This window comes from Drosophila rhopaloa, unplaced genomic scaffold (assembly GCF_018152115.1).
Source record: "Drosophila rhopaloa isolate 14029-0021.01 unplaced genomic scaffold, ASM1815211v1 contig_167, whole genome shotgun sequence".
In the NCBI taxonomy this organism is placed as follows: Eukaryota; Metazoa; Arthropoda; class Insecta; order Diptera; family Drosophilidae; genus Drosophila; species Drosophila rhopaloa.
The window spans coordinates 4,257,295-4,283,814 of record NW_025335047.1 but is presented as its reverse complement, the minus strand read 5'-3'; the positions used below and the strand labels follow the sequence as shown (position 1 = coordinate 4,283,814).

At 43.4% G+C, this 26,520-nt stretch overlaps 10 protein-coding genes across 14 annotated transcripts; 7 read left to right on the top strand and 3 right to left on the bottom strand.

The window, feature by feature from the left end:
- The first annotated feature begins 305 nt into the window (after nucleotides 1-305).
- LOC108048051 (GTP-binding protein SAR1b) lies at nucleotides 306-4,490 on the top strand. Of its 3 annotated transcripts, none has more exons than XM_017128513.2 (6): nucleotides 306-410; nucleotides 1,130-1,259; nucleotides 1,946-2,065; nucleotides 2,132-2,197; nucleotides 3,298-3,533; nucleotides 3,607-4,490. In XM_017128513.2, exons 2-6 carry the CDS (start codon nucleotides 1,217-1,219, stop codon nucleotides 3,721-3,723), a joined length of 582 nt encoding a protein of 193 aa, XP_016984002.1. In that variant the 5' UTR covers nucleotides 306-410; nucleotides 1,130-1,216; the 3' UTR covers nucleotides 3,724-4,490. The 3 variants fall into 3 exon arrangements, with proteins under 3 accessions (XP_016984002.1, XP_016984004.1, XP_016984003.1); XM_017128515.2 differs by having other exon boundaries at nucleotides 384-405; XM_017128514.2 differs by lacking the exon at nucleotides 306-410 and adding an exon at nucleotides 435-459.
- A 275-nt stretch (nucleotides 4,491-4,765) lies between these two features.
- LOC108048050 (bifunctional arginine demethylase and lysyl-hydroxylase PSR) lies at nucleotides 4,766-6,387 on the bottom strand. Its single transcript, XM_017128512.2, has one exon. The coding sequence runs from the start codon at nucleotides 6,288-6,290 to the stop codon at nucleotides 5,067-5,069; it is 1,224 nt and encodes a 407-aa protein (XP_016984001.1). The 5' UTR covers nucleotides 6,291-6,387; the 3' UTR covers nucleotides 4,766-5,066.
- A 276-nt stretch (nucleotides 6,388-6,663) lies between these two features.
- On the top strand, nucleotides 6,664-7,615 carry LOC108048022 (biogenesis of lysosome-related organelles complex 1 subunit 5; the record flags this gene model as incomplete). Its single annotated transcript, XM_044458539.1, has 4 exons — nucleotides 6,664-6,686; nucleotides 6,958-7,046; nucleotides 7,108-7,379; nucleotides 7,445-7,615. Coding segments are annotated over 4 exons (555 nt in total), but the record flags the coding sequence as incomplete, so codon positions are not given.
- Nucleotides 7,616-7,619: 4 nt separating this feature from the next.
- Nucleotides 7,620-8,679, top strand: LOC108048052 (transmembrane protein 199). The gene is made up of 2 exons (XM_017128517.2): nucleotides 7,620-8,211; nucleotides 8,279-8,679. The coding sequence occupies exons 1-2, from the start codon at nucleotides 7,620-7,622 to the stop codon at nucleotides 8,599-8,601; spliced, it is 915 nt and encodes a 304-aa protein (XP_016984006.1). The 3' UTR covers nucleotides 8,602-8,679.
- Nucleotides 8,599-10,254, bottom strand: LOC108048053 (zinc finger protein-like 1 homolog). The gene is made up of 5 exons (XM_017128518.2): nucleotides 9,987-10,254; nucleotides 9,814-9,925; nucleotides 9,553-9,746; nucleotides 9,297-9,498; nucleotides 8,599-9,058 (listed from the first exon to the last, which is right to left on the bottom strand). The coding sequence occupies exons 1-5, from the start codon at nucleotides 10,086-10,088 to the stop codon at nucleotides 8,769-8,771; spliced, it is 900 nt and encodes a 299-aa protein (XP_016984007.1). The 5' UTR covers nucleotides 10,089-10,254; the 3' UTR covers nucleotides 8,599-8,768.
- Nucleotides 10,255-10,605: 351 nt separating this feature from the next.
- Nucleotides 10,606-11,773, bottom strand: LOC108048044 (probable DNA-directed RNA polymerase III subunit RPC6). The gene is made up of 3 exons (XM_017128506.2): nucleotides 11,687-11,773; nucleotides 11,221-11,617; nucleotides 10,606-11,160 (listed from the first exon to the last, which is right to left on the bottom strand). Exons 2-3 carry the CDS (start codon nucleotides 11,611-11,613, stop codon nucleotides 10,672-10,674), a joined length of 882 nt encoding a protein of 293 aa, XP_016983995.1. The 5' UTR covers nucleotides 11,614-11,617; nucleotides 11,687-11,773; the 3' UTR covers nucleotides 10,606-10,671.
- Nucleotides 11,774-12,131: 358 nt separating this feature from the next.
- Nucleotides 12,132-17,750, top strand: LOC108048043 (pyruvate kinase). Of its 3 annotated transcripts, none has more exons than XM_017128505.2 (4): nucleotides 12,132-12,283; nucleotides 15,673-17,062; nucleotides 17,120-17,276; nucleotides 17,478-17,750. In XM_017128505.2, the coding sequence occupies exons 2-4, from the start codon at nucleotides 15,694-15,696 to the stop codon at nucleotides 17,488-17,490; spliced, it is 1,539 nt and encodes a 512-aa protein (XP_016983994.1). In that variant the 5' UTR covers nucleotides 12,132-12,283; nucleotides 15,673-15,693; the 3' UTR covers nucleotides 17,491-17,750. The 3 variants fall into 3 exon arrangements, with proteins under 3 accessions (XP_016983994.1, XP_016983993.1, XP_016983992.1); XM_017128503.2 differs by lacking the exon at nucleotides 12,132-12,283 and adding an exon at nucleotides 13,986-14,242; XM_017128504.2 differs by lacking the exons at nucleotides 12,132-12,283; nucleotides 17,478-17,750 and adding an exon at nucleotides 13,985-14,242 and having other exon boundaries at nucleotides 17,120-17,280.
- A 228-nt stretch (nucleotides 17,751-17,978) lies between these two features.
- Nucleotides 17,979-20,883, top strand: LOC108048042 (pyruvate kinase). Its single transcript, XM_017128500.2, has 2 exons — nucleotides 17,979-18,146; nucleotides 18,199-20,883. The coding sequence occupies exon 2, from the start codon at nucleotides 18,370-18,372 to the stop codon at nucleotides 20,800-20,802; it is 2,433 nt and encodes an 810-aa protein (XP_016983989.2). The 5' UTR covers nucleotides 17,979-18,146; nucleotides 18,199-18,369; the 3' UTR covers nucleotides 20,803-20,883.
- A 98-nt stretch (nucleotides 20,884-20,981) lies between these two features.
- LOC108048041 lies at nucleotides 20,982-25,041 on the top strand. The gene is made up of 8 exons (XM_017128499.1): nucleotides 20,982-20,994; nucleotides 21,058-22,264; nucleotides 22,321-22,976; nucleotides 23,048-23,233; nucleotides 23,300-23,875; nucleotides 23,943-24,461; nucleotides 24,528-24,698; nucleotides 24,757-25,041. Exons 2-8 carry the CDS (start codon nucleotides 21,095-21,097, stop codon nucleotides 24,908-24,910), a joined length of 3,432 nt encoding a protein of 1,143 aa, XP_016983988.1. The 5' UTR covers nucleotides 20,982-20,994; nucleotides 21,058-21,094; the 3' UTR covers nucleotides 24,911-25,041.
- A 181-nt stretch (nucleotides 25,042-25,222) lies between these two features.
- On the top strand, nucleotides 25,223-26,487 carry LOC108048026 (protein suppressor of variegation 3-7). Its single transcript, XM_017128484.2, has 2 exons — nucleotides 25,223-25,306; nucleotides 25,374-26,487. Exons 1-2 carry the CDS (start codon nucleotides 25,272-25,274, stop codon nucleotides 26,341-26,343), a joined length of 1,005 nt encoding a protein of 334 aa, XP_016983973.2. The 5' UTR covers nucleotides 25,223-25,271; the 3' UTR covers nucleotides 26,344-26,487.
- Nucleotides 26,488-26,520: the final 33 nt, after the last annotated feature.

Genomic DNA, 26,520 nt, shown 5'->3' with positions numbered 1-26,520 from the left:
AACACTGAGAGATTTTTTAGAGGGACTTTTGGATAAACTCGGTAATATTTATTTTAATATCAAAAAAAATCATATATTTAAAGGATAGTAAATTGGTTTAAAAATAACTAAGAAACAGCCTGCTTATATTTTTTTATTTGATTTTGTAAGTTGAATTTTGAAGTTTCGTTTTCTAATGTAAAAAAAAGCTTATGAACTTGTACAATAAATATAAACTTTTTTGAATTGCCTACATGGCAACCTTTTAAGTAGAGATGCCACATGGACTCGTAGATTCGGCGTTGCCAGACCACTCGAAAATGACCAGGGCTGGCCAACTATCGCATGCCACGTGTTATTTTACCGATACCCGCTTATTGGTCACACTGGGGGCTTTGATTAGAAAAAACTGACTCCAATAAAAACGTGAGGTAGAAAAGGCGAATTAAGTTGATAATTAAAACAGACAGAAACCGCACGGTAACCAGCAGCGAAACGCAATTAAAACGCGCGGCGGCAGCGGCAATTGCAACGATCAAAACCCCGAAAAGCCAGACACCCGCAGGCAGCGGGATCAAAAATCCCGAAATGCGTCCACGTAGTGCAAAATCCGAATCTGAATCTGGGATGTCTGGGTGTTTTTTTTCGGGTCGAGGGCGCGGCTGAAACGGGTGAACCTGCGATCCAAAGTGTGATTACGAAATGTGCTCGAAAGGCGAAATGATATTATAAAGTATAATATGCGTGTTACCACGTAGTTCCACACAGGCACACAAAGACTGACAAACACACACTCACCCAGTCTCGCACACACAGACAGTGAGAGAGAGGGAAATAGAAAGAAAGAAAGAAAGTGTTGCCCACAAAGAACAGGTTTTAACCTAATTAACTGAATAATAGGCCGAAAAATGTACCGCTAGAAGGAAGCTATATCCGCAAGGTCCCCGACCGCTGTCTGTGTGTGTTTGTGTGCATGTGTGTCAAGGTTCCGGAAGTTATTCTACACGTCGAATTGATTTCCTATAAGCCAAACGTTTGTTACTGCTGCCGCTGCGGTTGTTGTTGTTGCGGTTTCAGCTGGACATTGATCTTGAGTTTTAATTGCGCACTAATCTATTATCTATATATCACTTCGATCCCATCCCTATAGCCGTCTAGCCCAGCAGCTCTCTTCCCCCCACAAAAACACACAACACTCTGCTTTTCCCGCAACTGATAGCCACAAAAAATCAGCAGGATGTTCATCTGGGACTGGTTCACCGGAGTGCTGGGATACCTGGGTAAGAATCTTCATCACGACTGGTGAGGCGGTTCTCCGAGGTCCCTGAATCTCTGACATTGTGCCTTGGGGGAGCGTTTCTTGAGCGAGTGCCAACAAAGCAGCAGAGACAGACATGACCAGACAAAAGAAACTGAAATTTGACTGACGTACAGTGGGATTATCGCAAGATCTATAGGCTTACTCGTGTAAACTTTGTAAGGGTTAAGACAGGTGTTTCCGATCAAAAGAACTGTATTCCTCTGCGGTTTATATGTGTAAATATGTTTTATTCTAAAGAGATTTCTATCAAATATGAGTTATGAGTTTAAATGTCTTGTTATACATCGCTATGATAATATGTAAAAAGTATTATACAATAAATCAAGTTAATTTTAAAGGTAATAATAAATCAGGGATCTCTGTAATAATAAGCTTATAATGCTTATAAGACCACTTTAAATATACTTAAAAAGTTAGGAACTTGATGATTTAATTGTTTGCTTCAGAGTACTGAAATTCGGTAACAAATTTAATGAAATAACTATATGTAACTACCTCATATCTTTTTTTTCGACCCCAACTGTGTGTTCGAATGTCTGTGGCTGCGCAAACACAAGTGATCTGTCACTAGTGTTAGTTTAGCTGCGTATTTTAATTGGTGACGATTGAGTCAAAGGCGCTTATTAAACATATTCCTCGTTCCAGGTCTGTGGAAAAAGTCTGGCAAATTATTGTTCCTGGGCCTGGATAATGCTGGCAAAACCACACTATTGCATATGCTCAAAGATGATAAGCTGGCGCAGCATGTGCCCACACTACACCCGAGTGAGTAGCCTTAAAGATTTATGTTGAAGCTCCATTAGTAACTCCAATTCCCTTAATCATTTCCAGCATCGGAAGAGCTGTCCATCGGCAACATGCGCTTCACTACATTCGACTTGGGTGGCCACACTCAAGGTAAGTGTTTAATCTTTACCGGAGCCCAAGGGAATGTGCATCCAAATATTTGCGGGTTTCCGAACGTGCCCATTGGCTAAACATAGATCAGAATGCATATATCACAGGGCGACAAATGCAAAAGAGCAAAATCCACGACAATCGGCAAGAAATATAGCGCAGCGGGTCACCCATACAGCTCACACTCTTTACATTTGTTGCGTTCAATCAGCGTCGCACACTCGAGCGCCCATCCAAGCAATGCCATTACAGTGGTCTTAGAATTAATAAGGTTGAAATAGGTTATTTTATTTAACTGGAACATTTTACTTTTAGGGTAGTTTTTTAAACCCATAAGATTATTTCAGAAAATGAAAAATTTTAAACATATTTCTTCATTTATTTTTAGTGTATGAAACATATACCCAAGAGAGTTTTCTGTGACACCCCCATTATATAACACAAATATTTAACAAGGTCTTGTCACCATTCCAAATTTCTTATCAAAACGATGACATCAAAATTTAAAATCTTAATACCTCTTTTGCCCACTGTACATCTATATGCAAAATATTTATGAATAATATAAGTATGAAGGCAAACATTCAATATAGATAACAAACAAAAACAAAAGCTAAAGATTAAGCGAGTACAAAAACAGACGTTTGTAGACGAAAAACTTAAGTTTTCTCACGAACGTGAACTTAGTATATGTGTATACATAAATAGGTATATTATGAAAAATGGTAAAACATCGTGAAATGGCTTCTTGAGGCAATTATTATTGATAAAGAGGCAGCACTTTAAGTTATTTTATTATGAGTGCATCTCGTCATCATGACGATCGCTTTTGGTTCGGAACAATTCGGGTAACCGTGATCAGACCAAAGTTAGCTGAGGCTCGACATCGTCTGAGCGGCGAAAAGATATAACAACTTATTGCCTGATAACAATGACGTGCGTTATGTGTGTTTTAGTTGATGGTTTATAAATTATAGATTGTAAGCTAAAAGCCATCGACTATTAGAATACCCTAAGAAAGAATATCGATGTTTTAAATTTATTCTCTCAAAATAGTAATTTTGTGAAAAAGTTAAAAAGTTTGTTATTCTTATTTACAGCACGACGCGTCTGGAAGGACTACTTCCCCGCTGTGGATGCCATCGTCTTCTTGATAGACGCCTGGGACCGCGGTCGCTTCCAGGAGAGCAAAAACGAGCTGGATTCGCTGCTCACGGATGAGGCGCTGTCTAACTGCCCCGTGCTCATATTGGGCAACAAAATCGATAAGCCCGGTGCGGCTAGCGAGGATGAGCTGAGAAACGTGTTTGGACTGTATCAGCTAACAACCGGCAAGGTAAACAAAACCCTCTTCCGTTAAATTGTCCATTTTATTAATAATACATAATTCATTTTTGTTTGATTTGCAGGGCAAAGTTGCACGCGCCGATTTGCCTGGCCGCCCGTTGGAATTGTTCATGTGTTCCGTGCTGAAGCGACAGGGCTACGGCGAAGGTTTCCGTTGGTTAGCGCAGTATATCGATTAAGTCAGAATTAACAACCACCACCACACCATATTTCAACAACACTCAAACCAATAACTTGGCTACAAAATTCAAACAAAATTCGACAACAAAACAGAACCGAAAGGAAAATGAACCCAACCCAAACCGTCAGACCTTAAGCAAAACGAAGCTGCGTGCGCAATTTCTAATTTATACAAAACAAATACAAATATTTCATAATAATAAAAAAAACACAAAACAAAACAATGTATATCTGTAATTAAACGACACTGTTTAATCCAGCCACACAACCACGTGAAAAACACAACACAACAACAAAGTGCAAAAAACTTTTCTATCTAAAACATCGGGATACAATAATAAGGAGCTGGAGGATGAAAAAAATGCGCAAGGGAAACTTTTAATAATAATTATGAATAACAAATTGTAGCAAATTAAAGGTGATTTATTTAAGAGCATGTGCTTTCAACGACGCGGTTCCATAAATAAAATTTATCTATCTACCTTTTATTTAAAAATTTTTAATTGTAAATGTCACTATTGATTTCCTTTATAGTTTAGTTTGGCTGAAAAATATATTATGTACAACCCCAAGACCTTCCATCGACCGTGTTCCCTTCCGATAATGGTACATTTTAATTTAGCTAAAATTATAAGTTGCATGTCATCAATGTACTTGTTTCTTTTTTATACAATACGAAAGGGAAAACAATTTATATAAAATCGCATTTTTGTTTGCAAAAAGAATTCTAATTAAAGCGGAGAAAAGTAATTTTGTAAAATAAAAATCTATGGCTGTTTCTTTACAACATCTGGATTGGGGGTAAGAATTGCTGCGTACAGTGTTTGAATACTGCCAGCATTTTCTTTAGGAATCAAATTTATCTTATCATTGGATTAATTATTTTTTAAACAATATTATGCTACTATGCTTTACAAGGCGTGTAATGACAATGATAATGCTTGGGCTAACAAGCTCCTTTCTAGCCATTATGTTTAAAAGAAAGATTTTTTAATTAAAAAAAAAAGAGTGAAGTTCATAATTAAATAAAACCCGGAGGCGTTTTACAAATATATTGGATTTATTTATTTTTGCAATTAAGGTTTACGCTAATGAGTCATGTTGGAGCATCTATTGAAATCAGGGAGCAGGCTTGCGATGAGGGCGAGCACGGAATCAAAGAGCTGCAAACATGCTTGTCTAAGTAGAAAAATATTACAAAACTCTGGAACGACCTGGCTACGTATGATGAATGATAATCTCCATGCTAACTGCGGCGGCAGCGGGGTAGCCGTCGGAGCAGCATCAGCTGGCGTTGAAAGAGGCGCATGAGCAAGCCTTTGCGCTTGGCCCGCTCCCTGCATCAGGAGCGCGAGGATCCGCCCATGGAACCGGACCCAGATCCACCTCCCGCCATGCGTCTTTTCTTTTTCTTCTTGGCAGTGAGACTTTCCTGGCCGCTGTCCGTGTTGGAATCGCCGCCGTCTTCGCTTTCCTCCGACGAGGACGAGGAACTGCTCGAGGAGGAGGAGCTTGAGTTGCTGGAGCTGTCCGAGGCGAAGCCGGTGCTCTCGTTCAGGTTAATACTATCGGCGATCTGTGCCAACTCCGGTCGCTGTTCTCTCAGCACGCGCAGCCACTTGCGCGACAACTTGGGCCGCCCGCGAACAGTCTTGTGCCAGACGCAGGGGAAGTTCGTCTGCGAGCTGAAGTTCTGGGTGATGGCTATGGTGTCGTCCAGATTGAGAACCACGTGCCACCAACCGCCGGGCACGAACACCGTCTCGCCCTCTCCTTGAAGCACCTCAATGGGTCGATACTGCTCTGGCCAGTTAGGCAGCTGGGTGCGAGGATATATTGTGCTAAACCAGGTGATGGCCTCGTCACGCTGCTTGCCGCCCATGGCACTTGTAACCTTTAGCAGTTCCTTGGGCGTTTGCGTGGGAAACAGGCACCAGCGCTTGTGACCGCGGATGAGAGTGTTCCAGGCACTGGTGCCCAGCGGATCGATGTGGATGCCGGTGCCGGATCGAGCTGGTCCCATGACAAACCAGCGGTACGGCGGACGGCGATTCTCGCCGCAGAACTGGAAGAGGTCGTCGCGGAAGTACTTGGGCACCACATAGTCATCGAGGAGCTTCCTCCGCCGGTGGTGTTCGCCGAAGCTGCTGTCGAAGATGTATAGCGGGCTGTCGTCGCGCGTACCCTGCATGTATTCCACGTAGTACTTCATCTTCATCTTCACGCTGTAACCCTCGTTGTCCTCGCCGCACTTGAACTTCTGGTTCCGATACTTCTTGGCCAGCCGAGCTAGTGTCCACTTTTCTAGGGCCAGCCAGCCGTCGGTGCAGCCGCGGATCACCACAGGCTTGTAGGGCCGCTCGAAGCGTTCGATAAACTCCGCCTCCGGCACCTCCGAGTCCTCGATCCTTTCCAAGTTGTCCGTGAAGTCCCAAAATGGCTCGAAGTTTTCGCAGTACCGCATTGCCACCCACGCGTTCTCCCCGTCCAATTCCGGACGCGCCTTGCGCTTCACATCACGGGTGCGCTTGCGGGAGCGCTTGGGCAGCTTGAATTCCTCGCTCATCCTGGTGAAATTGGCCAATTTTCTACGGGCGGCTCCTGGAAAACGCAGCAAGTGGAGAACGTGAGTGCAGTGTGGCCAGGCGTAGAAGGCCTAGGAAAACCCCTACCGCGTGGTTCAGCCGCACCTGGTCACTCAGCTGGCCGCCAAAAAAGTCCTTCTTTGTGCCTAATTTCAACGGTTTTAAAGGGGCGGGACATTCTAAGGCGGTGGTTGGCGCTTCCCATTACGTTTTTATCAATTCAATTGGTGATTTTGTCGAAAAACTAGCGACAGAAAATGTAAATCGTCACGGGGCCAACGTTGTCAGACTTAAGAGTGACCAGCCGTTTCTGGAAATATTTAATTATAAAATATTTCATAATATAAATAAGTGACAAAGGCATCACGTATTTTTATGTATACCATTTATTTTAAACAGTTTCTTTAAGTTTTTATTATTCAGTTACTTCATTTAAATGTAGTTATAGTTATTTATACAAATTTGTTTATTTTTGCTAATTGAGTTGGTGAAATTTTTAGTCAAGCAAGAAACCATGAATAAGTTACAAGTTTATTTTCTTTGTACTTAATAAATAAATATTAAATATATTCTTATTTGTTTTACATATTTAATCTAATACATTTTCCTTACCTACGTACCTATTTACCAAATTATTTGGTACCTTAGCAGGTACCCAAATCTAGTACGTTTGCCAACACTGTGCTCATGTGACAGCTGTCGGTGGAGAAAAATAATGATAAGCCAAGTCGGACGAGGTGCAGTTTTTTTAAATTTCTTGAAAAAACATTAATAACCGAGCTTTTCCGCTGTTTACAGAGTTATACAAAGTGCCGCTTCGCATTTTAGACCATCGCGTGTTTGTAAACGGCGAGATCGAAACTTTCTTGGAGAATTTCGAGGTGCGGCGCAACGACAGTGAAGTGGAGAAACTTTTCCAGGTCACCGAAACAGTGGGATCCTTAAAGTACGATCTTTCCGAGCGGTGTATTGCATCTGGAACGCAGAACCTTACCCAACTGGACAAGGAGGTGAATCATCTGCTGGACGGGGTCAATGCATTACTAGCGAAAGCGAAAGTGGAACGAACTGTTAGTGGGTCACCGTAATCTCAGCCCCTTTATCATTGATTAATTACCCCTTTCCTGGTTTACAGGCCAGCACCCAGTTGCAGGAAGCGCGACTGGCACGTGAGCAACGCCGGGCGGAGTTTCTGACCAATTTGGAGCACGGCTATCGCCGCATCGAGAACTCATTCGAGGAAAAAGAAGAGGAAATTGCCGAACTCTACTCGGATCTTCAGTTAAAACTAAACATTGCCAAGTAGAACCATGCTGAAGTCAACGATCGTGGACCCCCGAGTGCGCCTTGTGCCCTCAAAGAAGCTGCTGGAATTTCTGGATTCTCAGAAGGAGTACCTCCCAGAAGTAACCGAAAATCTGGCCAAGATTATGAAGCAAAAGGGATTTACCCTGCCCCTTAATATACAGATAATCAAGGATAAAGAAGTAGTCTGCAAACGTCCAAAGATTGACCATCCTCTGCTGAAAAAACTAACTGAAAATATTAAATTTACGTCTGAAAAGCCTTTGAAGAATAAGCCGGATTCCTCAAAGGAAAAAGATAATGATGAAGAAACTCCGAATGAGAAGAAAAATTTCCTCTTGTTGAGCGACTTGCACTGGCTAAATAACACTTTGGTGGAACTGCGCCGCCAGGATCATTGCCAGGTTTTTCTCCATCAACTAATTGACACCTGTGAACTCATTTTGCCCGAAAACGAGCTAAAGCCTCGCAATCCTGAGCTGGAAGCCCGTTGCGAGCGTCTGCGCGCTGAACAGCACAACCGGGATTACCTTAAGATGACTAAGAACGTAGATGCCGGCCTAAAACATTATCCCGAAGACACTATCTCCTATCAGAGTGAGTCTGATCGTTACTGGAACCCTTTGCCAATCTAATTGAACATTGTCTTCATTTTGTTTTCCAGTTAAGAGCCTCAACAAGCAGATCATTGCCGTAGTTCAGTTCATCTTCTCCGTGGCCGCTGGCTTTACTTTCGGTTTCTTTGGCGTCAATTTGATGGTGGGCCCTCTGCCCTTTGGATTTCGCATTTTGCTGGGAGTGATTGTCGCTCTCATCATAGCCTTGGCTGAGATGTACTTCCTGGCCAAAAAGCTGCACGAGTACGATGAAGTGCTGGATGCACCCAAACGTAAGCAACAGGCAACGACGCCGGTAAAGCGCAAGGTGGTTGCCAAACCACCAACCGAAGGAAGCCAAGTCCAGACATTAAAACCGCACGCTGACTAGATGAATAAGGACTCAAAATTGTTCTTTATGTACATTCTTTTGTATTATTTCGCGTTGCAATGTTAGGTTATATAAATAGCTGAAAAAGTTTTATTCTTTCGGGAACGGGGGGTTTTGGATATCGTTAATATGCTACGTATGCTTGTTTCGATTATGAATGCACATTCCTATTCGTAGTGGTTCGGTTGCGGATTGGGGTTGTTCCAGCCCTCGTCCACGGCATCGGATCCTCCACGTCCCAGCCAAGCCATCAAATAGATGAACAAGACGAAGGCCAGGATGCCGGCCGGCACCAGGAACCAGAAGCGACGCCAAGGTGGCCGGGAGGATGGCGCATAGAAACGGCGTGTCCAGCGCGAAAAGAGCTCGGCCGGCGTGCGGCGCTGGTACTTATTATCGTCCCGATCCGTTCCACCAATGGGCGACTGACGTGGCAGCAACGGTCGGCGGCTGCTGGCTGTCGGAGGATAAAAAAAAGTTCACAAAATTATAACGACTGAAAACAAGATTTTTAAAAATGAGTAACTTGATAGTCATCTCGAAATTTCAAGAAGTTACGAAAATTTAATTTATATATAATGATCAGGACTAATTTATATATTAACATTTTGGGCCTTCTTGCATGAAAACTATATGAAAGTCACTTTAAATTCTACAGCTGATATAATTATAGAAAATGGGAATTTCTTACGCACCATAGTCGCCTGCAGTGGGAGGATTAAATGCGTCCATTAGGAGCACGGAATGTGGACTCATGGCATCGTTGCCGTTTGGCTTCGTGCGCTCCCGTTCGCCCCCGAAATGGACGTGGTGCACTTTGGTCATGTTGCTAACAGCCGCCTGGTTGGCCACCTTGGGCTTGATGGCCTTCAGACTGCTGCTCTGATCCTCTGAGAGCTGTGTGAGATTGTGTTTTAGTCGAAGAAAGGGATAGAATCGTTGAAATCTTACCAGGGCCAGTCCCAGGCCATTCCTGCCCCAGTTAGCCTGCGCCAGGAAGTTCTTCAGGGCCTCGGCTACGGGGGAGACCAGGTTGCTGTTGGGGAAAATCTGCACGCTGCAGGCGGGGCACTGGTGACCCCGCGGCGCTGTGTTGGCAGGTAGGGCGGCTTGGCGGGCATTCAGGCAGTCCCAGTGAAAAACGTCTGTAAATGGCAGGAGATCGGGATCAGTGAGTGATGCCTGCATTTGCTGGAGGATGTGTCGCCTTACGGTAGCAGATTAGGCGCACACAATCGCCCTGCTCCAATGTGGTGCCGCACAGGGTGCAATTGGAAATATAGTCGCTGTCACGCAGCCACTGCAGATACGACTGCACAATGCACTGAAAGGCACAACCAAGATGTAAAATAGGAGTCTATAAAGCTGATTAATGAGATCCTTACCTTCGGATGCGACTGAACCATGCAATGTTCGCAAACATTGACGCGGTGCTCAAAGCAAAACTGGTTGGTCACCAGTCGCTTGGGGCATTTGCACAGACCCATTTCTACAAACACAGGCTTCCTAAGGCGCTGAAGGAATTGCACTTGGCGCACTGGTGACAGCTATCGCATATTAAAAAACACAATTAAATTAATCTTTATTTTTCTCGCAGCTTCTGTCGGAGTTTTCGAGGTGGCATTCACAAATTCAACAGCCACGTATCTGTTCCTGCGTTCCGGGCGAATCGCAAGCAGCTGACGAATGTCGAAGCGAATACCGTAGATGTGCAACACTTTGAATGACAATTTACGATATAATATTTTAAAAATTCATTTTACGTTACAAAAACTTAGTTTGCGAAATGTATGAATTGTTGAACATACCACTTTCGCTTAAAAACCACAGTTATTTCCGCACTTCATTCTTTCATACTTAACAAATAAAGGTTTTTTAACCTAATAAACAGCAGCAAAAAATGTTTAATACTTTTGTTATTTTTTTCATTTTCCAAGATGTTATTTTATGATTTAGTTTCAATATTTCAAATAGGTGTGTCCCACTTAAACCGTTATTGTAACGTTGTTTAAAAAAAAGCCAAGTTTAATTAAATCCTTGTTAATGAACAGATCCAAAAACGCTTTTTTTTTAATCTAACCAATCTCGCATATATTCACAAGTTATAGCAGTTACATCACCGCAATTGGAACAGTTTTTAATGACAGGACAAATACCGCACGGCATCTGCACAAGACCGGTGGGTGGAAGTGGAGAGTTCACAGCCCGGTAGACATGGGATCCATCCTGCTGACGCACCCGCTCCGCATTGCCGTCGTAAACCACGGTTTTCAGGATGGTCTCCAGATCGGCCTCCGCCAGATTGACTTTGCTGATGCCCAGATCGGAGATGAACTTCTGGACCTCATTGACCGTGCAGCAGGACATTTGCTTGAAAGCCAACGGACCCTCGCGCTTCTTCTCCGCACTGTCGCGTTTCATTTGCAAGAAACGCAGGCACTGCTGATTAAGAACGTCCACAAATTCAACCTCGAAGTCCTGATCCTGGTACCAAGCACCTCCTGTGATGGAAAGATCTGGTTCCAGGTTGTAAAGCATGTAAACCTTCTTTTTGCTGGCCTGTGTATAAATGATTCTATGTCATTTTATTATAGCCGAGAAAAGCATAATATAACCTACGTTCACAGACTTGACCGCTTTTATTAGCTTCTTCGTCTCTAGATTCTTCAAGATCTTGTTGAGCTGTATCATGTTAAGATTGGATTTCATGCGTATGTCCCTTATCCATTTGCCCTTGTTGCCGCCCTCTTCTACAATTCCGTAGACCACCTTCTCCTCGTTGTCCGCATCCTTAGGCAAAGCGCTCTTCTTCTCCGGATCCTTGGCGCGGTACACCAGCTTCTCGCCCTTCTTCAAGATCTCCACTCCACCCTGCTGGATCAGTATATTCAAGGCCTCAACCCTCGTGGCCGCCGGGACGTCGGGATGCGCCTTGGTTAGGTCCTCGTTGGTGGCGCCGGCTGGAATGCCCTGGATCACCGCCAGCAACAGTTGGGAAACCTCCGTCGCCATGACGCTAATTTTAGGTTTTTTAGGTTTGTTTTTAATTAAAATTCAAGTTAATTAAACAGAACAACACGCTTACCGTACAAATCAGAATCAAAACAAACGGTTCGGGGCGAATCGTAAGGGTAGAAAGAAGAAGATCGTTAAAAACTAAAGATGAGCGCATGTTGATTACAACAAGTACTACCGAAAAAGTAAACGTTTATTTTCACATTCAATTATTTCATAAAAAGTTATACATATATAATGATTAATTTGTTAACACATTAAATGGATTTTGACGTCAAGCGGAGTATATAAGTTAAAAAAAAAACTTTTATCAATGGTTACAATTTTTTTTTGTAACTTCTTAAACAGAATTGTGTCAAAAATAAATGTTGTATATCTATGAAAAGCTTTCTAAATTCATATTTCGTGTCACGACTGTGCCTATCTCAAAGCAAGCGATACCTTAGCGATGACAAGTGGGCGGTCATTTGAATGTGCTCACGCGCGCATCTGCGAAAGCCGAGTCCAACTGTTTTCTCAATCGCCGAACAGATCGCTTGCCGGACGCACCGTTTTTCTGATTGGAGTGTTCGCTGCCTGTGCATTTAATTTAAATTAAATTAAACTAATTCCAAAACAGGAAGAGCATATACATCTCTCTGCGAGTTCACCTTTACTGTTCAAGAAGGTAAATATCAGATCATCCCGGTGTGTCATCAGCCAGAAAGATCTCATTAAATTAAACAGCGGTAAAAATGGCAAAATAATTTCGCGGTAGACATATTTTGTTGTTGTTGATGTTGATGATGAAGGCAATTTCTCCAAATTATGTAGAATTGAGTTTGCCGTCTCACAAACACACATGCAAATTGAATTCGCACACCCATACACTAGCAAAAACGTCTCGTTAGCGGAATGTGTAAAGGTGAAATAGAAGTCATTCCATACAAAAACTCATACCATGAAATGTACACTGTATAAACCACGCCATCGGGAATAATGCAACAATAATAATAATCTCGAAGCGCTGTAAACTTCCATTATCGCAATCGTTTAATTGCCTTGTGACGACGAACAGAATGGGAACAGCACCGATGAGTAATTTTGCATAAATTTCGCCTGTGCCGGGTTGTCTAAATTTTGTTTAATACTTTGTTGCTATTTCGGTTTTAGTGATAACCATTTTGTTGATATATTCCAGAACATATATTAGTAACGATGCCAACGTCCTTTCCTGTACAAGTTCAAGGGCAAATGCATTATACATATATACACATAATACTTATTACATATGTGCTCTGGAAAAGCACTTTCACTTTCAGAACTTTTCTCTCGTGCGTTTTCCGGCGACAAAAGCTGTGAATTAGAAAGCTTTCCCTGCACGCTTTTTGCGCGTGACACTCACGATAAGCGTCAAAGAGAGAAAGATAAAAGAAAAGCTATTCCAATGCTCACGCACTTGCATAATGACAGTGCGAGCGAGTCAGGAATACTTCTGTGGAGCAGATTAACTCGTCAAGGTCAGCACAGTGGGGAAAATGTGTGGAAGTGGGACAGTGCGCTCTTTTCGCCGTCAGTTGATAAGCGACATCTCACAGCTGATGATCGGTTTTTTGTTTACCCACGCACACACTTGGTGACATCGCGTGCTCATTTGTGTTATTAATTTGCAAAAATATTAAACACTCCATGAATCGTTGACCTTCTGTTCCGATTGCCGGCTTGCCTAGCAACGGAGCTTTGCTGAGTTAGCTCCGAGGCTTCACGCACTGTGGATACATATTTTGCACCCCCTACTCAAAAGGAGTAAGGGTATGGGTCTGTTAGGATTATAAGGCATTCAAATTTTTTTTTAATATTCAATTATCTTATTTCACTTTTTACAGATATCTTTTAAATGACTACTTTTCTTTAAATTCATGTAAAGTAGTTTTGCCTTAACATAGTCGAAAATAAAAAAATTGAGGAGCCAGATATTAAATGAATTCCAGAAAAGTGAAAATTAGAAAAGTGTGCCCTTATAAAAGGGCAATAATACATACCTTTGAGTTATCACTCAAAGTTCATCTTGATTAGAAATGCATTTTTAGACCCTTGACCAAAGCGGTGCTCTTTAGTTTGCTGAGTAGTTGGAATTCCATTGTCGAGCATACCCTTGGAAATACCCTTCCTGCTCGCTTTATAACGCTTCTCGCGAAAGTTGGCTCTTTAGGGGTGGCCTGTTGCGTCCGTCTCTCGGCTCTTTGGACCCAAAACCAAACTCTCTCGGGTTTTCTGCGTTTCTGCTCTCTTCTTTTCGGGCTACCGACATTCTGAGCGCTTTTGCTGCGGCTCGGAAAATTTTCCGCTTGCCAAAAAAATCTGGGTGACAGTCGAACTTTTTGTCTCGTCCTCACCGCGTCCGCTTACGATATATCCGGATTTTCGGCTCGAACTTGGTTAATATATTGACAAAATATTGAACTCGGCTAGCCGCGGCTTTGTGTGTGTTGTGCGTGGAGTTGTGTGTGCAGCTGGAAGATATAGGCGTCTATATCCCAAATTCGATCTCGATCACAAGTACGATTCCCGTTGGTTCCTTACTGCCTCTTCGGTAGGCAACAAAATGGTGAACGTAACCATCTACGATGTGGCCCCGCAGCTGAAGGTACGCCAATGTCACGGGTCTAGAACTTACCTGAACTGGTCCATAAAGATATACATAATCAGTTGGGTAGCCGTGGTTACCCGATATCAGAGTCATTAGGAAAAAAATAGAAATTATGCAACTGCAGCTGCGAAAGTTCTGTCGGTCGCGGTCGGCAGAACTGACCTTCGGATGTGCAGCGAAGTCGACGTCGACGTAGCTGCACACTTTTCTTCCGCATGCTGCTTGCTTTCTCTCGTTCACTCTCTCCCGCTCTGCCTTTCTCATGCCCTCTCCTTGGGGCCACCCACTCCCACCCATTCAAGCACTTCAAGTACCCGCTTTTTGTTTACATCAATAAATTCGACAGCGACAGATTCCGAGTATAGAAACTATAAACTAAACATTGGGGAGTATCATTTTGATTCGATATTCGTTTGTATATTTATAAAGATTTTTTCAACGAAAAAATTACACATTGATTTAATTTAAACAGGAAATCAAAGTGCAAAACGAAAAATGTGACAATTTTACAAAAAATTAGAGTTTTCATCATCCTTCTGGCTATATAATTACTTATCAGTTAATTTCCTAATTACATGCTATTGAACAAATATCAAACTTCGTTTTCATATCAAAACGGGACGTTATCACATTTCGTATTATTATTAATCATGATCTAATTGTTATGATTGATTAACCTAAAGGGTAGTTTAACTCAAAGTCTATCTTGATAAATTCATACATTTATTCATGTTTACATTGTAAAATAACTTCTAGATATCTAAAGTTATCTTTTACTTTTTGCACTCATGCTTATACAATACCTGTCGCTTAGTTCCTTCTATTTATAACTCGGTAGTAAAGTTTAATTTGGTCGATAAAAAACAATATTGATCCATCCGTAAAAATAACGATAGGGGAGTAATCATGGATTATGCACGTTTTTGCTTGGGGTTCTTTACGTATTTCATAGCCTCTTTGCAAAATGTCATCAAGGGTTGATTTCAATTTCATAAAAATCGGTATTTTGGCAAGAACTTCTTAGATTGTAAAAAATAAAAAGGTTTTCTTGTTGCTATGGAAAGACTGCTGATTATTAGTGTCAATAGTAACTTGTAGCAGCCCACTAGGCTTTCAAAACCTAAAATCAATGGTTGAAATTATCTCTAAATACCATTTTTTTTAACTTTCCGTTCAAATCAGAATTAAAACTAAAAAAACCATACTTGCCAATGTCAATGTTATTTCGAGTTATAAATAAACAACCGTATTACTTGACTAGGGTTATAATTAATTAAATCATATTAATTTAGATGTTAAATTTTTAAATCTACTATCTAAACAATTCGTGCTATTAACCGATAAATAAGCAAGCATTATCAACAAGTTATAATCCTAGAAATGTAGAATTCACCAATTAATAAATTATCCTCTTTTCTATTTTTCAGCCCAACGAAGTACCGCAAAACATGGCCGCCGGAGCTGATACCCAACTGGAGCACATGTGCCGTCTGCAGTTCGACTCGCCAGTGCCCCATGTCCGTCTGTCCGGAATCGTGTGCACCATTGGACCAGCCTCCAGCAGCGTGGAGATGCTGGAGAAGATGATGGCCACCGGCATGAACATTGCGCGCATGAACTTCTCTCACGGATCGCACGAATACCACGCCGCCACCGTGGCCAACGTTCGTCAGGCGGTGAAGAACTACTCGGCGAAGCTGGGCTACGAGCACCCCGTGGCCATTGCCCTGGATACCAAGGGACCCGAGATCCGTACCGGTCTGATCGGAGGCAGCGGCACCGCCGAAATCGAGCTGAAGAAGGGCGAGAAAATCAAGCTGTCCACCAACAAGGACTTCCTGGAGAAGGGATCTTTGGAGGTTGTGTACGTGGATTACGAGAACATTGTCAACGTGGTGAAGCCCGGCAACCGCGTCTTCGTCGACGACGGCCTGATCTCACTGATCGTGCGTGAGGTGTCCAAGGACACGATCACCTGCGAGGTGGAGAACGGCGGTTCTTTGGGATCTCGCAAGGGCGTGAATCTGCCCGGAGTACCCGTCGATCTGCCCGCCGTCTCTGAGAAGGACAAGAGCGATTTGCTGTTCGGTGTGGAGCAGGAGGTCGACATGGTGTTCGCCTCGTTCATCCGTAATGCCGCCGCTCTGACCGAGATCCGTAAGGTTCTGGGCGAGAAAGGCAAGAACATCAAGATCATTTCCAAGATCGAGAACCAGCAGGGCATGCACAACCTGGACGAGATTATCGAGGCCGGTGATGGTATCATGGTGGCCCGTGGCGATTTGGGTATTGAGATTCCCGCCGAGAAGGTCTTCCTCGCCCAGAAGGCCATGATCGCCCGTTGCAACAAGGCTGGTAAGCCTGTCATTTGCGCCACCCAGATGTTGGAGTCCATGGTGAAGAAACCACGTCCCACTCGTGCTGAGATCTCTGATGTGGCCAACGCCGTTCTCGATGGCGCTGATTGCGTCATGTTGTCGGGTGAGACCGCCAAGGGCGAGTACCCACTGGAGTGCGTCCTGACCATGGCCAAGACCTGCAAGGAGGCTGAGGCCGCCCTTTGGCACCAGAACCTCTTCAACGACCTGGTTCGTGGTGCCTCTACCATCGATGCCGCTCATGCCGCTGCCATCGCTGCTGTTGAGGCTGCCACCAAAGCCAAGGCCGCTGCCATTGTGGTGATCACCACCAGCGGTAAGTCGGCTTTCCAAGTCAGCAAGTACCGCCCACGCTGCCCCATCATCGCGGTCACCCGTTTCCCGCAGACCGCCCGTCAGGCCCATCTCTACCGTGGCCTGGTGCCACTCATCTACAAGGGTAAGACTTGTGTCTTCTTCTTCACCTTAGAATTCTAACCATGTTTTGTGCTCGCAGAACCCGCTCTTGGTGACTGGCTGAAGGATGTGGATGTGCGCGTGCAGTTCGGCTTGTCGGTCGGCAAGAAGAACGGTTTCATCAAGACCGGCGATGCCGTCGTTGTTGTCACCGGCTGGAAGCAGGGCTCCGGATTTACCAACACCATCCGCATTGTGTAAGTTTCTAGTTTTTGCTAGTTGATATTATATTCAACCGGTTAAATTCAAATATTGATGCTAATTTACGCTTATAAAAATAAATTTAAAAACTGGCTTTCTATTTTTAGCTTGATAGGGCAAAATAGTTATTTAATTCACTAATTTATAATATTTCCTCTTCAAACAATATTAATCTTTCGAATTATCTTTTATTTTAGCACCGTCGAATAATTTTTGCTGCTCAGGAAGTACCTTGATGCGTCGCAACTGTCGCGGGCGTCGCGTTATTATTGTTAATAACCAAGTTAATTTATTAATTACACAATATTCGGAATATTGGAAACTGCAGGAGGCTGCTAGACCCGCTGTCGAAAGCGCCGAAGCCCGCCTCGGGCCTCAAACAGACACAAATATAATATACCGTTGTTGAATAATATAGATTTCTTCGAAAGTATAATAAAGTCAGCACTGTATTTATGTATGTATGGAAATTAATGTGGAATTTTGTATAATCGGAGTTGCAATTTTAATTTCTACAATGTATTTAATACCTACTTAATTTTCGAATGAAAAGATTTATTAATCTTCTTCATTTGTAGCAAAAAAATAGTTTTAAGGACCTTCTAGGTAGTAAAGAAAATTAATAGATTCCTCTTTCGATCATCATCCAAAAGCTTTTTCGTTCATTTAATAATGTTTGACTTTTTAAGCTTTGACAGATTAATTTTAAAATATATATCGTTTCGGTTTCTCAAAATTTCATCAAAATTCATCTATACGCCAGAATCCTTTGCCAGAGGGCAACCCTCTGCGTACTAAGACCATGTCTCAGTCTCTCGTTAAACCTAAGATATCGCTGCTTTTCCAGCAAGTGCCAAAAGGAGAAGGTGAGTCGTTAATGTCTTCGTCTTGGGACATTTACTGACCAATCTCCGCTAGGAAGCGCCGAAGTTCCGGCTGGACCGCGGACCCTTCACATCCCAATTGGATTATCAGTCGCGACTGCAGTACAAAGCACCTGCTCTGAGTGTGCCCCTAAGCGGAATTATATGCACCATTGGACCCTCGTCCAACTGTCCGGAAGTGCTTCTGGAACTCATCCGTGCGGGGATGCGGGTGGTGCGTATGAACTTCTCCCACGGCACCCACGAGTATCATTGCAAGACGATCCAGGCGGCACGTAAAGCGATTGCCATGTATGTGGAGCAAACGGGTTTGCCTAGGCCTGTGGCAATCGCCCTGGACACAAAGGGTCCGGAAATCCGGACAGGAAAGCTGGCCGGCGGCAGTGACACCGCCGAGATCGAGCTCAAGCCCGGCGACAAAATCACGTTAAGCACGAAAAAGGAACTTGAGGAGAAGTGCACGAAGGAGATAATCTACGTGGACTATCAGCGATTACCGGGACTAGTCAAGCCCGGAAATCGGATCTTTGTCGACGACGGCTTGATAGCCTTGGTTGTTAAGGAATCGAAGGCGGATGAGGTGATCTGCCAGGTTGAGAATGGTGGTAAGCTGGGCTCCCACAAGGGAATCAATTTGCCGGGTATTCCGGTGGATCTTCCCTCTGTAACCGAGCAGGATAAGCGCGACCTTAAATTCGGGGCAGAACAGCAGGTGGACATGATCTTCGCGTCGTTCATCCGTGATGCCAAGGCTTTGAAAGAAATACGCCAGGTACTGGGACCAACGGGTGAACACATAAAGATCATATCCAAGATAGAGAACCAACAGGGTCTGGCCAACATAGACGACATTATCCGCGAATCCGATGGCATAATGGTGGCCCGCGGCGACATGGGAATAGAGATACCAACGGAAGATGTCCCACTTGCGCAGAAGTCCATCGTGGCAAAGTGCAACAAGGTGGGCAAGCCGGTGATCTGTGCCACCCAGATGATGGAGTCGATGACGAACAAACCGCGACCCACGCGTGCCGAGGCCTCGGATGTTGCCAATGCGATCTTCGACGGATGCGATGCCGTAATGCTGTCCGGAGAAACGGCGAAGGGAAAGTATCCGGTGGAGTGTGTGCAGTGCATGGCCAGGATATGTGCCAAAGTCGAGGCAGTTTTATGGTACGAAAACATTCAGAACAGCCTTAAGAGGGAGATTAGGACCACTGCTGCCGATCACATTTCGGCGGTAACCACGGCAATTGCGGAAGCGGCCACGGTGGGTCAGGCCCGGGTTATTGTGGTAGCTAGTCCGTGCGGCATGGTGGCCCAGATGGTCAGTCACATGAGGCCGCCTTGTCCCATTGTTATGCTCACGGGATGCAAATTTCAGGCCGCCCAATCTTTGCTCTTCCGGGGCGTTTATCCATTGCTCGTTGAAGAAATGGTTATAGGTAGCTTCAACTTTCGACGCATTATGCAGTCGGGCCTCAAGCTAATGGCCAAAATGGACATCTTGGAGCCTGGACAAAAGGGATCTGTGGTGCTGGTAAATGCCATGTCTGCAGATAAGATCACTTTCCGACTGTTCACCATCCGGCAGCAGACGACGGCGGAAAGGGACCAGGAGGAGCTCTGTCAAAAACTAGCAATGGAGCAGCGGTGCAAGGAGAGAGCAGAAAAGGAGTCCTGTCAAAAGCTGCAGCAGGAGGAAGAATGCCGCAAAAGACGCGAGGCGGAAGAATGTAGGAGGAAGCGCGAGGAGGAAGAATGTAGGAGAAAGCGCGAGGCGGATGAATGTAGGAGAATTAATGAAGAAAGACTTGCTCAAAAGTGCTGCAAATTAGCTGAAGAAAAGAAAAGCAGAGAAGAATTTGAAAGGATCTGCAATATAGCCGAAGATCAGAAAAAGGAAGCTAAAAAGTGCAAAAAACTGAAAAAAGAAAGGAAGTCCAAATTAGCTGAAGGAAAGAAAAGGAAGGAGGAAGCTGAAAAGTGCAAGAAACAGGAACTAGAAAAGAAATGCAAATTAGCTGAAGAAAAGAAAAGGAAGGAGGAAGTTGAAAAGTGTAAGAAACAGAAACTAGAAAAGAAATGCAAATTAGCTGAAGAAAAAAAAAGAAAGGAGGAAGCTGAAAAGTGCAAGAAACAGGAAGAAGAAATGAAATGCAAATTAGCTGAAGAAAAGAAAAGAAAGGAGGATTCTGAAAGGTGCAAGAAACAGGAAGAAGAAATGAAATGCAAATTAGCTGAAGAGAAAAAAAGGAATGAGGCGGAACTAAAGATAATTGAGGAGGAAGTGGCCAAACTGGAAGAGGCTGAAAAAGCAAAGCGCTTAGAGGAGGATAAGAAAAAGAAATTGGAACTCGTAAATTGCAAGCAGCTGTGTGAAGCAAAAAGAAAGATTAAACAGGACGAAAAATGTAAAAAGGCGGAGAAACAAAAGAAATTGGTAGAAATGGAGAAAAGATGGAAGCAGGTTGCGGCCGAAAGAAAATTGAAAAGAGAGGCTGAGCTTTGTAAGAAATTAGCGGATGACAAGAAGAGAGCAGATGCAGAATCGGAGGAAAGGATTTTGAAATCAGTGTGCAAAAAGCTAAAAGAATCCCTGAAGGACCCAGACTCTTCCAAAAAGGGCAGTAAATAGTTATAGCAAATTTTGTATATAATTTTTGGCTACAAAATTTCATTTCTCAGTTAAAATAAAATAAAACGGATAAAAAGTAAATGTTTTAAATGTTCGTTATACGGTTTTATTTTCTAAACGATAGTATTTGTTGGCATAAGGGTTAAACTGGCTTGAAAGCTTATCGATAACTCATTTATCGGATTGCACCATGTAAACAAATCACGTTCCTTGAATTTCGTTAAATTGTAAAACATTAATGCGAAATTTTTACAGTTATCACTGAGAAGTTATCACGAAAGGAACTATTACCATGTCGTTGCCCACGACCAGAGCCACCACGGCGACGGCCACACACGCGGTTGTCCAGGCCGTTGAAACTTACATTCAGAACCAGAATTTGCTGGGCGAGATCGCCGAACTGGACGATATGCTGTATAACTTGGTGCACATGCACAAGGACAACGAGCTGGCTCTGAAGCGGGTTCTGCAGTGCATCCACAATCTGCTGCAGACCAACTGCAAGTGGAACGTGCGCTTTGGTCCAAAGGTGTTCCATAAACTCGTCTCCGTTGTGATTGCAGATAGTCGTGAGGATTCACTTAGTCGGCGGCAATTAGTCGCCAATTTGCTGGTCTGCGTACAGCTCCATGTCAGGAAGTTCCCGCGCATCGAGGCCAAGTTCGTGCTGCAACAGCTTTGGTCGCTAGGCCAAAGCAATGAGAATCAGCCACATGCGGCTCAGATCCTGGTTCATCTCTTCGAGGAGTTTGCGAACAACCTGGGCTCAGATTTAGGGCTAGAATTGCTGGCTGTCACCCAAAATCTCCTGCAGTCGGAGGTACGCGAAGATCGCCGTTCTGCCTATTTCCTTATGCACAAGCTGCAGGAAAACAAAGAAGTAATGGCTGCGCTGCAGTGCAGCGAACTTCAATGGAGCGCCTATGTGGGCATCATGGAGAACCTTGAGGAGCAGCAGTCCCATCTGGTGCTACCCACTTTGAGCACCCTGCTTCCACGCTTGGGATTGATGTCTAATAGCTTAAGTAATGATTGGCTTGCCTGGCTAAGGATCCTGTGCAGACGCCTCCTGGGAGACAACAACATCCTTGTGCTGCGCTGGACCCTCAAGTACTTCCTTACACATTCCAACCTGACCCAACTGTCCCGCTTTAATCTGCTGCCGGAATTTCTAGCTGCTACCAATCGAACGCAACTTTACAACCCGGAGGTGCCCGATTGCCTCACACAGGAGCAAATAAAAGACTTCATGGCGGAATTTCCGTCGGAATCTTTGCTGGAGGCCCTAGTTGAAGTTCCGTGGCATTGTGTCCCACTCCTCCATTGGATGTGGGGCTGGGAACTACAGCAGTTGCCTGTGGTCTCTAAGGAGTCGCTCTTCCAGTTGAGTGCCCGCATTCGCGCCCTTCAAAATACTATTCTGCGAGATGCTGCAATCAAGGCAGTAAACTTTTCCTTAAGTGTAAGTTTTACTGCATTGTTTATTTAACCAATTACTTGATTTTACCTCTTATACAGGCTACAATTGACAGCCTGTCTTTAAGCGACTACCTGCTTTTTATCGAGTGCTTGTACAATACCATCGACAAATATGATGACCATCATAGACTAGGATTAAAAATCAAAAATTGCAACGATTTTGAAGAACATATTGCTAAGTTCAACAGTCGATGCTGCGAGCTTGTCTCTCAAATGGACTACAAACACGACGTTTTCATTGCGTTTTTGGAGAAAGTGAGGACAGTGCCAAAATTACAACACGGTTGGTGGCGTCTTTTACCCATATTTTTACACTTGGAGCTAGACATGCCCGAAAAATATTTGGAATTCTATCGGTCTGTCTATGACGTGAATACATCGATGCTTAAGAGTGGTGTAAGTCTCAAGGAAATGCAGGAACACCTTCATAATCGCCTGAATTGCCAGACCAGGGAGGAAACGTCCTTTGTGCGAGAGCATTGCGTAGATCTCTTTGTTAGACTTAATATACAAACATGGAGCAAATTTAAGGAGTTGAACCATAAACCCTTGGAACTCCTAGACCAAGGCTCTGAAGACACATTTTTAAACTTATCAATTATTTTGTCCACGCATAAAGAACCATTGAACTTGGAGGACCAGAACTTGTTGCCCGCTCTGATTTCCCGATTAGGAAAGCTCAAGTGTCGGGAAACGTGAGTGTTAAACATGAACGAAGTTTTTAGTTTTTACTTACTTACTTACTTACTTTAAACTTTACTTTTAGGCAAGCAATCTTGTCTTACGCGGCCCACAATCTTAGTCCAGACGAGTACGAGAAATGCGTGGTAGACGTTTTGCAAAAAAACACTTTCTTGTTGAATACCATGAACAGTGAAGAATACATTAGAGCACCATCTTCGCTTGTCCTAAAAAAACTTCTGGAAGGAGAAACCACTACTGGCGATGCACGGTAGGAAATATAATTATAGAAGCTATATGTTAATATATTTAATAATTTAATTTAATAATACCACAGGATAGAACGCGCTTTCGAGCTTACATTCGGTCAGATTGCAGATGCGGAAGCCATGACTCGATTGCAATTTATTGGATATGCACATAAGTACAAAGATTTGGACGTACGTAGCATTTGTGACGATTTGTTGAGCATGAACAACGAACTGTCCAAAAAGAAGCCACGTTATTTTGCCAACTGCAAGGAACACAGGATAAAAATGCGAATTGCTAAAGCGTTACTTGACCTAAGCGATCGTTGGATTTGGTCGAAAGAATTATGGGAGGCCGCGTTGTGTCCTAGTGATCAGCCTAACATAAGCTTTATGTACGAGTACCTTGTGGCCAAAATGTTGCCCAGTATCGATCCGTTGCTGGAACAACTAAAGCTGCTGCCAACTTTCAAGCCTAGCCAGCAAATGTCGCTAGTCTCTATTGTGCACATTTACTGCTTGGCTCGCTGGGAAAGTCTGAAACTGGATCAGTTATCCGAAATCTTTGCCGTTCTAATGCCCCTCACAATGGGAGCGAATTTTCAGACTCGACTGCTGGCTCAGTTGGTTCTGCATCGTCTTTGTACTAAGTGCGAACTCAATAGGTAAAGTGCCGATTATATTATATTAAATGGTATGTTTAATTGTTTAAAAATATTTATATCTTTTCAGCTTTGACTTGATCATAGCTGATTCATTAAAGAACTCTATCGAGGTCACGCTGGGCGAAAAATTGGAAGAGTTTCAAAGTGAAGCTCGACTTTTGCTACCGGAAATAGGCTCACAGTGCTCATATGTTTCTGACGGTATTCTTTGGATGACAAATGCACCTTTTGATGAAAACATTAATTTTATTAGCTGTAGATATGACTTTAGAATGAAACTTGAACGGGCTCGTCAGTCGTTTAAAGCCAAAAAGTCAGGGCTGACACCTGAGCTGGCATCGCCTACGGGTGCGTGCAATGGAAATGTGCAGAGAAAAATGAATCCGGTAGGAGATATATTTCCGGAAAGTGACTTTGTCGATGCGAGCCATACTTCTGATAGCAACGAGCTGATTGTGGTGGCTTCCCTTATAGACAAGCTGCCCAATTTGGGAGGATTGGCGCGGACTTGTGAAGTATTGGGTGTAAAAACGCTGATATTGGGTTTGAAATCGCAGGCAGAGAAGAGCGATTTCACAAATTTAAGGTATGTTTATTGCGATTGAAGTGGAAGCATACATTTAAATATATTTAAAAAATATCTCTTTCCCAGCATGACGGCCGAGAAAACTTTGAGCATTGTCGAGGTGAAACCGGAAACTCTTTCTGAATTTCTGTTGGAAAAGCAAATGGAGGGCTATAAAATCGTTGGAGCTGAGCAAACAGCACACAGCACAGACTTTACTGACTTTAAGTTTCCCAAGAAAAGCATTCTATTATTGGGGTGTGTAACAGATTCACTGTTTTTCAATATTTCAAAATTAATCATTTCAAACCCTTAGGCATGAAAAGCATGGAATTCCAGCGAACCTTATTGGATTCTTGGACTTCGCCGTCGAAATTCCTCAGTTTGGTTTAGTGCGCTCCTTAAACGTCCATGTGACTGGATCTCTTTTTATTTGGGAATATTGCAAGCAACACATGACAAAGAAGTAAATTGTTATTTAGCCACCGATAATGTAAATAAGACAATTCACAAAAGCCTTTAGTAACTAAGTTCAAATGTTATTGGATAAAAAAATATATGTTTTATGCTTTGAAAGTATAAAATACAATTTATTTTTAACTTTTGCAATACAGCTATTTAATAAAGATCTTTTAAGTATCAAGATATCTACTATATTAAACTCTAAATATACCATTGATGATATTTCAAAAACATACAATCAAGATTTAAAAGTTTCCCGCTTGTTATCGATAAAAGTGACATCGATGATTTATAGTCGATATATTGCTACAGCTGATCCACAAAAAGAAAACAAAAAACCATAGTAAATATTTTCGAAATATTGACGCCATGAGCTTCTCGGAAAACACCTCTGACTCGGATTGGTAAGCCCTTAATATCCGGAGAATTATTACAAAACAACTACATATACCTGAATCCAATCGGTTTCAGGAAGTCGGCAAGGGTGAAAGTGGCTCGGACTATCAAGGAATCCTCTAAGCGGAACAAGGAGCAGAGCTCCAGGACGCCCAGAACTGTGAAGCCCAAGTACAACCAGAAATTCTGCGAGAAGTGGCTGAAGATCTTCGATCCATGGCTGCGACGAGCGGCCGAGGATCCCAACAAGCCTTTTTGTCGCGCCTGCCATTGTACCATGGACTGCAATCGGTGTCACCTAGTGCGCCACGAGCGGACCACCAAGCACAAGCGCAATCTGGAGGCACTGCTCACCAAGGGCGAGGGGGCGGCGCTCCAGGAGTTCCGTATTCGTCAGGAGCGTAGCAAATACTACCATCAGCGGAAGTTGGCTATGCGGCAGGAGGATGAGCATGCGGCGCCACCGTCGGAAAATCAGGATTTGGAACCTTCCCCAGAGAATAATGCCGATCCTGACGCTATGGTAGTCATCCCTGATCCAAATTCCTGCTCCCCCATTATCGACAAGATGGAAGTACACAAACAAGAACTGCTTTCGGAAACAGAAATCACTACTAAGACGTCAGAATCCAAAGCCAGCCTGCCCAGATGCAGTGGCTCCTCCGCCGACTCCAACCAGGAGGGTATCAAGCTACTCATGCAGATTCACCAGGACAAAAACGAGTTAATGGAATCCTTTCGCGAGCTGATGGGTAGTCAGACACAGGCACAGACTCAGAATCACACTCCGTCGCCCAAGGAGAAGAACCATGTGGATCTGTTCTTCGAGAGCGTCAGTTCCAGTGTGAAGGCATTGACCCCAAAGCTGGTGGCGGAGGCCAAGATGCGGGTGTCGCAGCTGATTTGCGAACTGGAGCTGCGCAGCCTCAATGAGAGCAGTTCCAAGGAAGAGGCGGCAGTGGCAAATGGATTGCATGTTCACCGACCGGCAGGACATGGTAATCAAATAATCACCCAGCAACCTGGTTTTAGCGGCGTTAGTTGAGGGTTAACGGACAGATGCAATCACTAGGCCTTATTCTTTTGTTTGTGTTAATTTCTGTAATTAATTATTTAACTAGGATAAAAGAAATAGTGCAAAAGAAAGTATTGTTAAGATGTTATTTTATTGAATAAATAAATATATAAATCAAACTATTTAAATTAAAAATTACTGGCTGCT